This window comes from Arachis duranensis, chromosome 10 (genome assembly GCF_000817695.3).
Source record: "Arachis duranensis cultivar V14167 chromosome 10, aradu.V14167.gnm2.J7QH, whole genome shotgun sequence".
Lineage (NCBI taxonomy): Eukaryota > Viridiplantae > Streptophyta > Magnoliopsida > Fabales > Fabaceae > Arachis > Arachis duranensis.
In genome coordinates this window covers 13,054,173-13,072,020 of record NC_029781.3, presented here as the reverse complement: position 1 = coordinate 13,072,020, position 17,848 = coordinate 13,054,173, and the positions used below count along the sequence as shown (strand labels likewise).

Here is a 17,848-nt window from a genome sequence, read left to right as displayed (position 1 = left end):
TGGGAAATTTCGAAAACTGGGCAGAGATGAATGGAATACTCACCACAAAACTTAGATAGAATTGTAGAGGATGAGAAGAGCGACACGTGGCTGCAAACGGCTCGTCAATCGGAGCTCCGTAGCTCAAGTTATGGTGGTTTGAAGATCAAAGAGAGTTAGGTTTTCTCTCTTCTCTTCTCTCTTCTTAATTCAGCGCCCCAACCCTTCTTTTTAGGGTAAAATGAGCTGAAATGCTCATAACTAATGTTTATATATGTTGGGTCTTGGGCCCACTTAGGCCCGGTTCACTTATTTTTGTCCGTTGGCCCAATTTTGGACCAAAACCTTTAAGATTAGCGCTCTAAATCGCACTTCAAATATTTCTACCTCCCCTAATTATAATTCCTCATTTCTTAATCTTATTTACTCATAATCAACTTTCTCAGCTGCAGTACCAGACAGATCTCAGCTGGTACTGCCGGTCAAAATTCCACTGCGCACTTTTACGCAGAAAACTATGTCTTCCGACTCGAAAAAATTCACTGAATCCAAATATCATATTGAAATCATCAAATTCCAATTGCCAAATCTTCCAACCATATTCGCTCCTACTTACTCATTATTTAATTAATTTCGGTTAGACCGGGTATTACAAATAGCGTTCTAGAACTTTAGAGGTCTAGAAAGTGGGAGAAAATTAGGGTGTATTAGAGACATAATTAGAAGTAAAAGACTATGTTTTGTGGGTATAGTAAAAACAAAAATAAAAAATATGATGGTTAACTTAGTAAATAAAATATGGGATCAGAACAATTTTGTTTGGGAATATGTTGAATCTATTGATGCGAATGGAGGTATTTTGTACGTTTGGGATAAGGGGAAATTCTGTGTAATTGAAAGGTGGAAAGGTAGTAGATAGATTTATGTGAGGGGCATATTAAAATAAAAAAAATAGAACATGAAATTGGCTGTCATGATAATTTATGGAAATCACTCTGTAAGAAAAATAAGGGAGCTTTGAAACAAAATCTTGCAGGTAAAAAATATAATGCAGACCCCTTTTATCACTTTGGTGATTATAATAAAGTTTTATCTGTAGAAGAAAGAATCAGTGGCAGGGACAGTTTGACAGGCATGTCTGACTTCAGAAACTGGATGCAAGAGATGAATCTTATTGATCTCCCTCTATAGGAGAGAAAATTCACATGGAGAAAGGAAGACAAGCTAGTAGACTAGATCGCATTTATGTTGACCTAGTGTGGATTCAATGCTTCCTAAAATCAAGAGTAGAAGTGATTAAATGCTCCAGATCAAATCATTTACCGCTTTGCTTGATAATGGAAGAAGAAAATTAATGTCCTAGACCTTTCCGGTCTTTGGACTTTTGGTTCTCTCACCAAAATTTCGTCCCCATGATCGAAGAAGAATGGTGCAAATTAGGGAACATCCAGTTGAAGATAAAATGAATATTCTTAATAAAAATATCTCGAAGTGGAATAAAGAGATATTTGAGAATATAGACGATTAGATAAAAAATTTGAGGAAAAAATTGTAAAAGTGGATGACAATTTGGAAGAAGAAGTAAAGGTGGATATAAATTTGAGTAGAAGAAAAGCTGTAATGGGTCAGTGGAATTGTGGTGTAAGAGAAAAGGGGAGTTGTGGAAATAACTGGCGAGGGATAAGTACATAAAAGAAGTAGATAAGAGCACAAAATATTTCCACACGGTAGTAACAACAATCATAAATAAAAGTAAGCACATTATTGAATTGAGAGTGGGGGAATGAGCGGTTAGAAATCTGAGAAGAATAAAATAGGAGGCCAGTACATTTTTCAAGAAATTATACTACCAACATGAGTTTCCGAATATAAAGATCAAAGAAGGCTTACTAAATAGAATCGCAGAGGAGCAAGCAGCCAATCTAAAAAAATTGTCAACAATAGAAGATATTAAGCATGCAGTATAGATCAGAGTTGTAGCTCAACTAAGGCGTCGGCCCCAGATGAATTTAATTTGCTAGTCATCAAGAGGATTTGGGATATCATCGGTAGTGATTTTAATGAGGATGTCATGAACTTCTTCAGAACAGAATATCTATCATCAAATCTCAACATGACGTGGGTAACATTGACATCTAAGGTGGATGTTCCAACAGAAATGAGGGAGTTTAGAACAATAAGCATGATTGAAAGCATGTACAAAGTCATTTCAAGGTGTTGGTGGATAGAATGAAGAGGATAATGGAGAAATTAGTAGGTGAGGTCCAAACAACCTTTGTTTAAGATAGGCAAATAACTCGATGGTGCACTCAGTGCATGCGAAACGGTGGCATGGTTGAAGAAGAAAACGAAGACATGGATCATGCTGAAGCTGGATTTCCAAAAAGCTTCTTCGTGGATCATGTTCTGGATAGCATGGGTTTTGGGAACATATATTAAAAGGATGGATCCAAGGCATTCTAAAAACATTTATGATGTCAATTTTAATAAATGGAAGTCCATCAGAGTCGATTCATATGAAGCTTGGCATTTGTCAAGGTAACTCAATATCGTCATTCCTATTTATTTTTATAGCTGAAGCTCTTAACAAAATGTTAGGTTGATCCCTAATGTGTCTGAACCAAACATAAAGATGTTGACAAAGAAAATGATATGTGCAGTTGGTAGACACCCAATGACTTATTTGAGTATACCGTTGGAGGCGAACCCAAAGAGAGCGTCTACATAAAAGCTGATAATAAAAAAAATTTAAACAAAGCTTGTAAAATGGAAGGCGGGGTTGTTGTCAAAGCGGAAGATTAGTCATAATAAAAGCAGTGAAAAATAATCTTCCATTATATTATCTGAGCATGTTCAAATTGGCGAAACCAGTGGCAAAAAGAATGATTTCCTTTAATCAAGCTTCTTTCGGGGAGAAAGAGAAGGGAAAAATATGATGCCTACAATCAGTTGGAGCCAAATACAAAAACCTAAGAAGTACAGAGGTTTGAGAGGATAAGCCCTTTTGGAAGCATGTTGTGACATCGTGTAATGGTAGTAATATGGCAAAATCTATCATAGAAAATAGAAAACCTAAATCAAATGGGCCTTGGATTGACATAGTTAAAGGCGTCAAAGTATGTAACTGGTTGAAGGATATTGCATGGAAAGAGATTAGAAAATGTGTAGAGATGGATGTAAAACAAGATTTTGAAAGGATACATGGGTGGGAGAACTGTGCCTCAAAGACAAGTTTCCTAGACTTTATGCAATCTCATCAAAGAAAGCCGAAGTAATAGCAAATTGTGGTTTCTAGGATGATTTAACTTGGTACTGGAATTTATAATGACGAAGATGTCTTTTTGAGTGAGATTGTAAATATTGTGAGAAATTACATTACTTGTTACAAACTATTTTCTTAGTTTCAGACTTTCACATATCCAGGATGTGCAATATGGTATTTTTAGAAGATGGAAGCTTTTCAATCAAGTCCTTCATTAATGTGGCGGTGGAAAAAAAATCTGGGAGTCGCTGAATCAAAGCACATCTTTGACAATGTGTGGAGGGTAACGATACCTCCAAGGAAAGAGATCATGGCTTGGAGTACAGTCCTTAAAAGATTAAATACAAAAAAAGGTTAGTAAATTTGAACATTATAAATCATAATAAGACTAGCTGTGTGTTATATAGTCAAGTTGTTGAGGACAAAAATCATCTTTTTATTTATTCCAATTATGTGAATTTAATGTAGGCAAAAGCAATGCAAAAGGGTGGGATAAACTGGGTTAGACCGAATGAATTTAAGGCCTTCTTTGATGCATGGTGCAATCAAAATGTGGTTAGACTTGCAAGAAAGAAATAGAATAATTTGTGGTTTGCTATTATATGGTTTATATGAAAGGTGAGAAATAAAAGAATATTTGAGAATAAAGAAGTCAAGAGAAAAGAGATTTGGAAGAAATATTATATCATTAGTCTGAATGGGATAAACTTAATAATGTGTGCTGTTATAGGAGGACAGATGCTACAGGGAGGAGATTGGAGAGAAGACTTGTTCATGAAAAAAGAGATAGAAAAATGCAATGGTGGCTTTGTGTAGAGTATATCCAAGAAAAATAAATGACGGCACTAGGAGTATATCTTTTAAATATAAGCTATTATCCTCTAGTATTCTTGAATAAACTTTTAAATGGAGGTAATAGTGTGGCAGCAGAGGTTGAAGGAGTGGAAACGGTATTTCAATTTATACTTGAAAAAGCAATAACAATAATAAAAGAGTTGGTCATTATCACACAGAGCCAAATTTTGGTACAATGGACAAAAAACAAATATAACAGAAGTTGGAACCTCAATTTTGAAAGAAACAAATTGGTGAATTTGTTAAAGGATATTCCGATGCTAGAATTTCAACATGCAACTGAAAAAGAGTTTGGACACATTAATAGATGGAGGATCATTACAAAAGATAATGAAAATAGGAGAATTACTTGGTGTAATAATCAATAGTTTGTGCGTGAATTTTGGGACTAAATTTTGTTATTAAGGTAGAATTTGGAAGAGAAACAGAGATAGAGAGACTGAGATTGAGAGATAGAGATTGGGAGAGACAGAGATTGAAATAAGTCTCAATATTGTATTTAATGTAAAAGTGTAAGGACTGAGTTATGTCTTGGTATCTTGTATGGTTTGAAATAAAAGTAGAGACTGAAATGTTTGAAATTACAATAATACCCATAAATTTAAAATGCAACCCTAACCCAAATCCTATTTCATTTTTCAACAATCTCCAACCCCTTTTCCCTCTCCCTGAAATTTTAACCGAGAAAAAAGGAATCCTCCGGTCTTCCCCGCCGCCGACACCACCGCCAACGATCCCAAACGAGCAAGGCAAGTCTGCAAGTCTCCAACGCTTCACAATTGCACTGCCTCACATAATTCATTTTCCTTGTTATGTGGTGATGCTTCAGTTGGTTTCTTCAAACTAAATAAGGATGTTAGCATTGGTAAGCTTCAAAGTGTGAATAATTTCTTGTATGTACTCTTTCATGTTCGTTCCTTGACTTTTGAAAGCCAAACCATTGAGGTAAAGTAGTTCAAGGAATAATTAATGGTTATCAATGTCAAATTTGAAATTCTGTTAACATACCTGTATCTGTCACCGTATTATAGTGCCAAACCAAATTTTGAAGCTTCAGCGCACTAATTCTCACCTAACTCTTCTTAGTATACATGCCAAAACAACTTACCACCTTCAATTTCTCGAACTTTGCACATGAAATATCCAACCCTTGTAATTAAAAATATTTCTCTAAACTGAAATCTTCAAGAGCCTTGCAACCAACATGGAGATACTTCAAACTGAAACACATGTCCAAGTGCAAATTCTTCAAAAGAAGAAACGACAATTTGGAGAACAAATCGGGGAGAAAAGCTGATTATGCTGCAGCTGGAGGTCTTCAAAGAAAGAATAAGAAGATTAAGGAGTGATGGATTGCAAAGAATGGAACCCTAATTTGATTTACACAAAGGGTAAAGTTAGAATTAATTAACTGGAATTGGAGTATTTTAGGTATAAAATATTATTAAAGTTTCTGTCTACGTCCCTCAAAATTTTAGTCTCCTGTGTCTCTACTTTTTAAAGGTACTGAAATACTAAAATTTTGGATATGGAGACTAAAATTTTAGTACCAATCTCTGGACCAACAAACATGATAAATTATGTAAACCCCGTCTGTCAGTCTGTCAATCTCCGTCCCAATAAATTATCCCAGTCTGTCAGTCTCCGTCCCAATATGTAAACCTTGTTAAATTAGTAAATAATTAGTTGATAAATTAATTCTTAATAAAAAAAATTAAAAATATAAATATTATGTCAAATTAGGATAGAGCTCATCGAAATGAAAATTTTGAAACTAATTTCGAAGAAATTGGTCTAAGATTGAACCGAACGGACCGAACCGGTTGAACTGGGCCCAAACCGGACCTGTGGGCCTAACCAGACCAGCCTTTAAATGAACCCATGTTCCTTCTCTTTCCCAATTCAGCAATATACAGCGCTGAAGCAATTAGGGGGGGTAAGGAGAAGAGATGTTTGTCGAAAACCTTACTGTGAATTCAAAATCCCGTAATTTCTCCGTCCGAGCTCCAATCGCCACACCGTTTGCGGCCATGTGACCACCGCATCGAGCTCTACATTTCTATCAAAAAAATTTTATAGGTAAGCCATTAATCACTCTCAACCACTCCTTTTCCCCAATTTTTCGAAAATTGAATAGAGATGTTGAATTTCTTTACTTTTTGATATTTTAGGATCCAATTAGCTTGATGAAAATGTTCACTCTTACTTATGTGAAGCTTGGGTAAGGTGAGGATACCATAAATTTGATTTAAATTACTGAATTTGAGCTTTGGGTATTAAATTGGATATATATGTGTTATGAATGTGTATTAGGTTATGAATAAATAATTGGAGCTTGAAATTGTGGATGTTGGAATTTTGGTGGAAGCTAGGCATTAGTAAATTGATTGAGCTTTATGGATATGTTTTTGTTGGGTGAATTGCTTTGGTCTCTACGTGGGAATCGGCCAAGGTATGGTTTAGTTTTCGTGCATTTAATATATAATGTTCTATGAAAACTTAGGCTAGATGACCATAGGATAGGTTGGAATGTATGTGTGTGTTGTTGTTTAGCATCTTGTTATCATATATGGATTGGTGTGGAGCTATGGATTAGTTGATGGTTTGACAAATTGTAATTATTGAATTGAGGATATCATTATGTATCTTGTGAGTTATGGTTTTAGTTGCAGGATTTGGTATGTGTGTATGTAATTATTGTTAGGTTAAAGTATGACCTTTATGTGGTTGTAGCATTGAGGATGGAGGACACTTTGTGTAGTAAGTGTAGGTTGTTGTGTTGATCTCATGGGTTTTGGTTGGAATGAAGAAGAGGTTTTGAAAGTTTATAAAATCTTGGTTTTGGGCCAAACTTTGGCAAGGCATAACTTGGCCTCTGGACCCTCAATTTGCTTCCAACCAGTTTTAAAATGAAAATTGGGTTTATAAAGTTTATGCCATTCAAAAAATGGGTGAAAAATGTTTTAAATCAAAAGAGTTATGGGTGTTGGAAGATTAAATCTGAAAACTATATTTTTTATAATTCTGCAGCTTGCCACTGAATCTATTTTTTTTAAAGAACACGGATCCACGCGTACGCGTGGCATGGAATTTTGGCGATGCGTATGCATCTGATCCTATGCGTACGCGTAAGGATCTAACAAGCATGTCCACGTGTACGCGTGACCCACATGCACGCGTGACATGAAGTTTTCACCTATGCGTACGCATGACAAAGGGACGCGCACGCGAGCTGCATTTTTGCACTCCCACGCGTACGCATGACCCTTGTTCCAGCAAACATGTTTTTTGAGTTTTAAATCCTATTTCGAATTTCTAAACCTCTATTTTCATTCCTTTAGTCATAAATAGTAGTATTAAACCTGATAATAAGATGAAGCTAGAAAATGGGGATAACTTGGAGGTGAAGTAAAGTTGAAAAGTGATGAATTGATTACGAAATATTACGGATGATCATGTATGATACTCGGCTTGAATGATCAAATGAATGATCATGTATGATACTTGGCTTGAATGATTACATGATCTGAGATACGAGATTTTCTGGATAAAGTACCGTGACTTGCCACCACGTGTGCCAATTTGAAAACTCGATACTCTGTTGACCCTACGATGTAAGGGTGACTGGGCACTTATAAATTCCCGGGAATCCCCATTGATCGATTTGATATATATATGAGTAAAAGATATGCATAGACTCATAGGGATGTACGTCAGGGGACAATCCAATGGTTTAGCGAACCAGACTTGTCGGGTTGGCTGTATAACCGACAGATGAGCTCATTAGCCATAGGACAGGCATGCATCATGTGCATATTACTTGAATTACTTGTTTGTGCTCTAACTGGGTTTGCCTAAGTGCATTTACTATGTTAACTGTATACATGCTACCTGCAGTACTTGTAACCTTCTTGTGCTTGCCTTTATCTGTTTATTTGTCTATGAAATACTGATGGAGATGGAGGTTTGGAGGAATGGCAGTACGGGTCTTGGATTTAAGATTAAGTTAAGTTAGATTTACATACTCTTAGTAAACCACCTTTTATGGCTTCTATTTAATACTTTAAGCTCTATAATCTGAGTGTCGGCGTTCTAGGATTGCCTCTAGCATTCCCAGGACCATATATATTATGTGTGTGGCACCTTTATCATACTGAGAACCTTTGGTTCTCACCCCATACTATGTTGTTTTTCAGATGCAGGTCGAGAGGCATCTCATTAGACATCTGGACTCCTGAAGGGAAGTGGTTATTGGGTTATTTTGTTGTACAGTGATGTATATATATGTACCTAGCTTTTTCTTCGCATAACTTATTCTTTTTTATCCTCTTAGAGGTTTATCGAAAGATAGAATTTTGTTTATGTACATTTGGGTTTTGAATATGTATATATATATGTGTGTGTATATCCTCCGGCCAGTCTTGACTTCGCGGGCTGAGTTAGGAGCTTGTTACTTTGTATCTTTGACCCTCTGTTCCTGTTTTTGGTTATTTTATACTTAATAGCTATAGCTTTCTTAGTATGCAAGATAACTCGTTTCTTGAGCATTGCACTTTTATTTTGCGATTTTTATTTCTTTTATTCTTCAAGGCTCCCGGTATATTATAATTCTTCGGCTATTATATGTACACATTTTATTTTAGAGGTCATAATACCACTCCACCTCTGTTTTATGACTTAAGTGTAAAGCTCAGTGTGGTAGGGTGTTACACAACACCTCAAAACAAATGCTACCTAATAGACAGACTTATGTTGGAATGCACTAATAAACTATAAAGAGATGAGATTGTTGTAGCTAATAAAGATATTTGCTGCATTGGTATAGGAGTCCTTGTCAACTTAGGTATGAGTAAATTTTTTTTACTATGTGTTAAGCATGAAGCTTTGGCTTCAATGTCGCAAAAAGATCAAGAACATAGGTAATTTTTGAAGGGAATCTTCAACAAGTTGAAGACTATGTATGGATTGGTGTTGTATTTTGATTCCTTTTATTGTGATATGGATGTCTATTTATGATTTGACTTTTTTTATAATGTGAGCGGCTCAGTTTCTCAATAAGTAGAAGGCTCAAGTTCTTAAAATGAATTAAATTAATGAAGTTTGAAAATGAGAACTTGGTACGTGTATAAATAGGGGGCAAGGATAATATTAGTGAATATTAATACTACATTTTTTTATTTACACTTCTTTATTTTATATTTATTTATTTATTTTACAATACATTATCAATACGAGGCTCTAATCAAAATTTAGGAAGACACAAGTAAGAAATTTTTATTAAGTCAAAGCTCCCTCATATTAAATTTAATACTCTTGATATATTTAGAAACAACTACTTATCATGGATATCAGATGTTAAAATTTATCATGATTCAATGGATCTTGGAGATACTATTAAGGCTGAAAATAAAGCATCCCAGAAGGATAAAGCTAAGCAATGATCTTCCTTCGTCATCATCTTGACAAAGAATTGAAAAATGAATATTTCACACTAAAAGATCATACAAATATGTGGAAGAACCTTGAAAAAAGATATAATCATCAAAAGACAGTGATACTTCTTCAAGCCCGATATGAGTGGACACACTTGCATTTATAGGATTTTAAATCCATATATGAATACAATTCAGCAATGTTTCGAATTACCTCACGAATGAAATTATGTAGAAGGGAAAAGATAACTGATAATGACATGTTAGAGAAAACTTTCTCAACCTTTCATGCCTTGAATGTGCTCCTGCAACAGCAGTATCGAGAAAAAGAATTTAAAAAATATTTTTAGTTAATTTCTTGCCTTCTTGTTGCTAAACGTAATAATGAATTACTTTTGAGAAATCATGAAGTGCACCTAGCTGGTGCCACCCCATTTTCTGAAGCAAATGCGGTAAATTATAATCCCAAAAGAGGTAAATGGCAAGGTTTTGATAACAAGAAAAATTATTTTTACAAGATCTCACCAGAAGTGGGATAAAAAAAATAAAGAGAAAAATAAATCAACAGAGGATAAATGTTTTCGCTGTAGTGGAAATGGCCATTGGTCACATACCTATCATATCCCAAGGCACTTAATTGATTTTTATCAAGCATCTTTGAAAAATGATGACAAAGATAAGAAGACAAATTTTGTTTCAAAGAATGTTGCTAAAAATTACATCACTCATTATGAAATATCTGATTTCTTTGAGGATCCTGAAGGAAATATTGGCTATTTAATCAATGATGAAAAATTTTAGTATTTGAGTTCGTACTGATGTTAATAAATAATGTAAGAAACTTCTTGTTAAGTTTTATCTCCTATGCATTTGAATTCAAAGTATGATATATATAAATAATGTTTAATAAAATATTATTGTATTTAATAAAATGTTATTGTTTATATTTAAGAATTTTAAAATCAGTAAATGTGTCCAGTTCTAAAATAATAATAATAATATTTTTAGTATATGATACTATTTTCATGTACAGTGACAAACATTTTCAATCAGAAATTCAATTTTACTGTGGATGTACTTTACTCATTTTATGTTATGATCTTATTATCATTATTTGTCTCTGAAGAAAATGGTAATGACATATAATGAAGATGTTTGCCTTACGGATAGTGCAAGTTCACATGCCATTTTCAAAAGTAATATATATTTTACTCATCTTATACCAAAAGAAGAATGTGTTAATACAATTATTGGCTCAAGCAATATGATAAAAGGCTCCAAAAGAGCTATAATTTTATTTCTCATAGGAACAAAATTCATAATAAATAATACACTATTGTCAACTAAGTCTCTAAGAAACTTATTAAATTTTAAAGATATTCATAGAAATGGATATCATAGTGAAACCATAAATGAGAAAAATCATAAGTACTTATATATATCACAACTCATTATTCAAATAACAAGATTTTATTAGAAAAGTTATCCTCACTTTTATCTGGGTTATATTATACTAAAATAAGGGCAATTGAATCACATGCCATTATAAACCTGAAGTTTACTAGCCCAAAAGAATTCATATTTTGGCATGATTGATTGGGTCATCTTGGAATAACCATGATGCAGAGAATTATTGAAGATTCTTATGGACATTCACTAAAGAACCAGAAGATTCTTAAATCTAATAAATTTTATTATGCTGCATATTCTCAGAGAAAGCTAATTTTAAGGCCATCACCAGTAAAGATTGGATTTGAGTCTCTTGAATTCCTAGAAAGGATTCAAGGCAATATATGTGGACCTATTCATCCACCATGTGAATCTTTTAGATATTTTATGGTCCTAATAGACGCATCCTCGAGATGGTTTCTACTCACAACCTGGCGTTTAAGAGATTACTTGCTCAAATTATTTGATTAAAACCACACTTTTCAGAAAATCCAGTCAAAGCAATTCTCCTTGATAATGCTGGTGAATTCACTTCCCAAGCCTTTGATGCTTTTTGTATAGCTAACAGAATAAGTGTTGAACATCCAGTAACTCATGTTCACACACAAAATGGATTAGCAAAATCACTTATTAAAACCTCCAATTAATTGCTAGGCCCTTACTTATGAGAACAAATCTCCTTATTTCTATTTGGGGCATATGATTTTACATGCCGTAGCACTTATTCGTTTGAGGCCAACAAGTTACCACCAATTCTCTCCTCTACAATTAGCTTTTGGCCAGCAGCCAAATATTTTCTATTTGAGAATATTTGGGTGTGCTATATATGTTCTAATTGCCCCACCTTCTCGCACCAAAATAGGACCCCCAAAAAAATTGAGAATTTATGTCGGGTATGATTCTCCCTCTATAGTGAGGTATCTTGAGATACAAATAAGAGATGTGTTTTAAATTATGATTTGTAGATTTACATTTTGATGAATCGAAATCTCCAACATTAAGGAGAGAGAATAAGCTTCTTGGAAAGGAACTTAATTAAAATTCATCATCCTTGATGCATTTAGATCCTCGATCAGGGCAATATGAACTAGAAATTCAACAGATTATACATTTGCAAAGAATAGCAAATAAATTGCCTGGTGCATTTTCTGATACGAAAAGGATAACTAAATTCAAATAACAACTGAAAATGTCCCAATTCGAATTAATGTTCCAGTTGGACAAATGACCACCGAAACAAAGTCATACTAGAAGCATGGTAGGCCTGTCAGTTCTAAAGACAAAAATCTTCAAAAAAAAAGAGATAAATACTATTCCTGTTGAAAAAGATAAAGAAACAGTAAATACACATGCAGTTGTCCAAAACCCTGATGTAATTTTAATGCAAGAAGATGTTTAGGTATCTAAATTTTTAGAGAATTGTGAAAATGATAAGATCTCGATAAATTATGTCTATACAGGAGGAAAATGGAACTGAAATAAAACAATTATCAATGAAATATTTGTATATAATGTGGCATTACACATCATGCACGAAAATAAGGATCTTGAGCTAAGAAAAATCGAAGAATATCAACAAAGAAATGATTGGCCAAAATGGGAAGAAGTTACGAAGGATAAGCTAGATTCATTTGCAAAACGTGAAGTTTTTGGACCTGTAGTCTGTACACCTAAAGATGTAAAACTTGTTGGATGCAAATGGGTATTCGTAACAAAAAGAAATGAGAAAAATGAAGTTGTACGCTACAAAGCTCAACTTGTGGTACAAGATTTTTCACAAAGATCCGGTATAGATTATAAAGAAACATATTCCCCTATAATAGATGCAATAACATTGTGTTATTTGATTAGTTTATCTGCATACCATAAACTACATATGCATCTAATGAATGCGGTGACAGCTTATTTATACGGATCATTAGATCGTGATATCTGTATGAAAATCCCTAAAGGACTAAAAATATCTATACCATCCAATGAATATTCGCAGGGGTTATATTCAGTCAAATTGTAAAGATCTTTATATGGTCTAAAGCAATATAGACGAATGTGGTATAATCGTCTTACTGAGTATCTGGCCAAAAACAGATTTAAGAATGATGATATCTACCTATGTGTTTTCATAAAAAAAATCTACATATGGATTTATTATAATTGCTGTGTACGTTGATGATTTAAATATCATTCGAGTCCCTGAAGAGATTTCAACCATCATAAAAGCTCTAAAAGAAGAGTTTGAGATGAAAGATCTTGAAAAGACTAAAATTTGTCTTGGCTTGCTGATCGAGCAAACAAATAATGAGATCTTTATTTATCAAACAATATACACAGAAAAGATCTTGAAGAAATTTTATATGGATAAGTCATATCCATTTAGTACCCCAATGATTATAAGGACTTTAGATGTGACAAAGGATCAATTCCATCCTAAATAAAAAATGAAGATATTCTTGATTCTAAAGTACCGTATCTCAGTGCCATTGGAGCACTAATGTATCTTGATAATAATACATGACTTGACATATCATTTGCTGTGAATTTACTAGCAAGGTATACTTCATCTCCAACCAAAAGACATTGGAATGGAATCAAATAAATCTTTTGATATCTTCATGAAACAGTTAATATGAGACTGTTTTATTCATATAAATCTAAGTCATAATTAGTTGGCTATGTAGATGCAGGATACTTGTCTAATCCACATAAAAGAAATTTTCAAACAGGATACCTGTTCACATATGTTGATACAGCTATATCATGGAGGTCTATAAAACAGACAATAGCAGCAACATCCTCTAATCATACTAAAATACTAGAGATACATCAAGCAAGTCGCGAGTATTTTTGGCATAAGAGTTTAATCCAATATATTCTATCATCATGTAGACTGACTGATAGAAAAATAGCTCCAACTGTTCTATTTGAAGATAATACAGCATGCATTGCTCAACTTAAAGATGAATACATCAAAGATGATAGAACAAAACATATTTCTCCCAAATTCTTCTTCACTCATGACCTTCAAATTCAAGGAACAATTGATGTCTAACAGATCCATTCAAGCGATAATCTGGCAGATATATTTACAAAGTCACTTCTGAAATCCTCCTCTGAATGATTGGTACATCAGATTGAGAAGCATCGATTTCGAGATATTAAATAATATCGACAAGAGGGGGGAGACTGTACTCTTTTTTCCTTGGTCAGATTTTTATCCTTATTGGATTTTTCTTGACAAAGTTTTTAATGAAATAATCCTCATGACAAAGGATATTGTACTCTTTTTCTTTCACTAAAGATTTTTCCATTAAATTTTTCTTTAGTAAGATTTTAATAAGAAATCATCCTAAATGGACATCTAAAGAAAAGTATTGTAATATAGATATCCATTAATGATTTGACTTTCTTTATAATATGGGTAGCTTATTTTCTCAATAAGAAGATGGCTCAGGTTCTCAAAATGAATTAAATTAATGAAGTTTGAAAATGAGAACTTGATACATATATAAATAGTTTATTTTATAATTTATTTATTTATTTATTTATTTATTTTACAATATCTTTGTTCTGTTTTGAACACTTTGTCTTTTTGTATGTTAGAGGCTTGTAGATGGAGTGATTTTGTAACTTTGATGGCAAAGCTAAATAAATTATATAATTAACTATAAGTCATTCATAAAATTTTTCTCCCTTTTTAGATTATGGGTTTAATTTATAATAAAAAAATATAAATAATATCATTTCATGATCACTCCCAATGAAATACCTGTAAAATCATCTTAGGCAGCGTGCAAACTAAATTGTAATAGTTAGCATTCAATGAGTGTATTTAAAAGGAATCTGTTACGGCCCGGCCCAAGGTCCACACGGGTCGACCCGACCCAAGCTCTACCCGACCCGGCTGCATGCTCCCCAACCGACCCGGACACGCGTCCTGTACGACCCACACACGGCTGCAGGGCAGCGTCCTTGGGAATATGGGCCTGACCTCATGTGGGGCCCACGACTGACATGTATATAAGGGGAAGATTGGCTCTTCCACCGAGGTACGTCATATCCCTTCGACCCTTTATTTTGCCCGCCTGCACATAACTGACTTGAGCGTCGGAGTGTCTTTGCAGGTGGCACCCCCCTCATCACCTCTCCAAGACAAGTGCTCGGTTACTCGACTACCCGCAAGCAGTGCGACCCAGGCCAAGGCATCCTCACCCCTACATCTGTCTACCCGACCTGTTCGACACCCGACAAACGAACATTGGCGCCGTCTGTGGGGAACTTCTGCCTAAATGGAAGTCGTGCTGGGTCCCGGTGACCAAGCTCGAGCAGCCGGAGCGGAGGGGGCGGCCTCCGTCGCTTCACTGAGGGGGCGGCGGAGGTCCCCCCAACAACACACGAGGGCACGACCCTTTGGGGGAACGGGTGGCGATAGCGCCATAATAATGCAGGAGCTACGCCACAGAGTCCAGAACTTAGAGCGACAGCTAGCCGACCGGGAGCGGGATGGACGGTCTACCGATCCCAGCTTTACCCCGTCTCTCGGGAGCGAGGAGGAAGACTCTCAACGAAGCCGCCAGCGGCGTACATCCGCTTCCCGGACGGAAGCGGAGAGCACGCGGGAGGAGTCACCCATAATAAGAAGGCGAAACGACAGGATCATCTACTCCCGAGGCAGACCAACCCGCCGAACAGCAAGAGGTCACGAGGATGGGGAAGGGAGATCCGAGAGAACACGACAACCCGTCATAATGGGTGTCACCCCGTTCCACCGATCTATCCTCGAGGTCCGGTTGCCGAAACACTTCGACAAACCAACGGACATGAGGTATGACGGAACTCAAGACCCTCTAGAACATCTCACGGCCTTCAAAGCCAGGATGAATCTAGAGGGAGTAGGTGACGAAGTAAGATGCCGCGCTTTCCCGGTAACCCTAGCAGGACCAGCGATCAGATGGTTTAACGGCCTCCCTCAAGGTTCCATCTACAATTTCTCAGACATCAGCCGCGCATTCCTGGCTCAATTTACAACGCGAATAGCAAAGGCCAAGCATCCTATCAACCTTCTCGGGGTAACCCAGAGACAGGGAGAGCCGACCAGGAGGTACTTAGATCGGTTCAACGACGAATGCTTGGAAATCGACGGCTTAACCGACTCGGTGGCCAGTCTTTGCCTGACGAACGGCCTCCTCAACGAGAACTTCCGAAAGCACCTTACCACGAAACTGGTTTGGACAATGCATGAAATCCAGACGGTGGCCAAGGAGTACATAAACAACGAGGAAGTCAGCCGAGTCGTGGCTGCCAATAAGCGGCAGTCCGGTTACGGCCAGGCTCGGCAGTCCGGGGGCGACGGTGAGAGAGCAAAAGAAAAGGCTAGGGAGGAGGCATCAAACAAAGCACCTAGGCCGTTCCCTCGAGTCGGGAAATTTACTAACTACACTCCACTCATCCTCCCCATCGTGGAAGTCTATCAACAAATAGTTGAGAAGGGAATTCTTCCGAAGCCCCGACCACTTAAGGACCGTACGGGTGGAAACAAGAACCTTTATTGTGATTACCATAAGGGGTATGGCCATCAAACACAGGACTGTTTCGACCTGAAGGATGCACTAGAACAGGCGATAAGGGAAGGAAAGCTAGCAGCGTTCTCCCATCTCATCAGGGAGCCGAGAAGGCGTTATCGTGATCAAGACGAGGAAGGCAAGACACGCTCGGCCAAGCGGCGACAAGAGCCCGAAGACAGAGACCATGGCCTCACTGTGATAAACGTAGTAACGGCAAAAAACGCTGCACCAAAATCCCGGTCGGCTGACAAGAAAGACGCCAAGGTTCTGGCGATCTCATCCCCACCGATGCAAAGTACCAAAAAACCTCCGTCCATCTCCTTCGGCCCAGAAGACCAATGGTTCAGCGACGTGCCGGAAAGCCCCCCCATGGTCATAACGGCCAGAGTGGGAACCGGCCTCGTCAAACGGATCCTTGTCGACACAGGAGCTGATTCAAACATCATGTTCCGCAACGTGTTCGACGCACTAGGGCTAAAGGATGCCGACCTGACGACTCACCAGCACGGGGTTATCGGGTTAGGCGACCACTTCATCAAACCAGATGGAGTCATTTCCCTACCAATCTCGGTGGGACAGATGCAAGGCCGAAGATCGGCGATGGCCGAGTTCGTAATTCTCTGAGATTCCACAGCCTACAACATCATCTTGGGAAGAAAAACAATCAATGATTTTGAAGCCATAATTAACACCAAGCTACTAGTTATGAAGTTTGTTACCGATGATGGATCCATAGGGACCATAAGAGGAGACCTCGAGACGGCGGTCGCTTGTGACAACGCCAGCCTTTCCCTTAGAAAGAAGTCCAAGGAAGCATCCGGCGTGTTCCTAGCCGACCTTGATGCCAGAGTAGAGGACAAGCCGAGGCCAGAACCAGAAGGGGACCTGGAGAAGTTTAGAATCGGTGACGAAGAGGAGACGAAGGGGAAAAGTTCACATTCGTTAACAAGAACCTCCCACATGAGCTGAAGGAGCCTTTGATTGAAATGATAAGGGCCAACAGGGACTTGTTCGCCTGGACACCAGCCGACATGCCGGGCATAGATCCAAAAATCATCTCACATCATCTAGTCGTCAAGCCGGAAGCACGCCCGGTGGCTCAACGGAGGAGAAAGATGTCGGCGGAAAGGGCAGAGGAGGTAGCCAAGTAAACGGCCGGCCTCCTAGAAGCAGGCTTCATACGGGAAGTGGACTACTCGACGTGGCTGTCAAACGTGGTATTGGTGAAAAAACACAATGGCAGGTGGAGAATGTGCGTGGACTACTCTGACCTTAACAAAGCATGCCCCAAAGATTGCTTCCCTCTCCCC

The 17,848-nt window shown here is 37.1% G+C and overlaps 1 protein-coding gene across 1 annotated transcript; it reads left to right on the top strand.

Annotated features, from left to right (window-relative positions):
- Positions 1-15,263: 15,263 nt before the first annotated feature.
- Positions 15,264-17,162, top strand: LOC107469019 (uncharacterized). The gene has a single exon (XM_016088410.1). The coding sequence runs from the start codon at positions 15,264-15,266 to the stop codon at positions 17,160-17,162; it is 1,899 nt and encodes a 632-aa protein (XP_015943896.1).
- The last annotated feature ends 686 nt before the right edge of the window (positions 17,163-17,848 follow it).

Excerpts from the sequence above, each read along its gene's own strand:
- LOC107469019 (XM_016088410.1), top strand. The coding sequence starts at position 15,264 with ATGGAAGTCGTGCTGGGTCCCGGTGACCAAGCTCGAGCAGCCGGAGCG.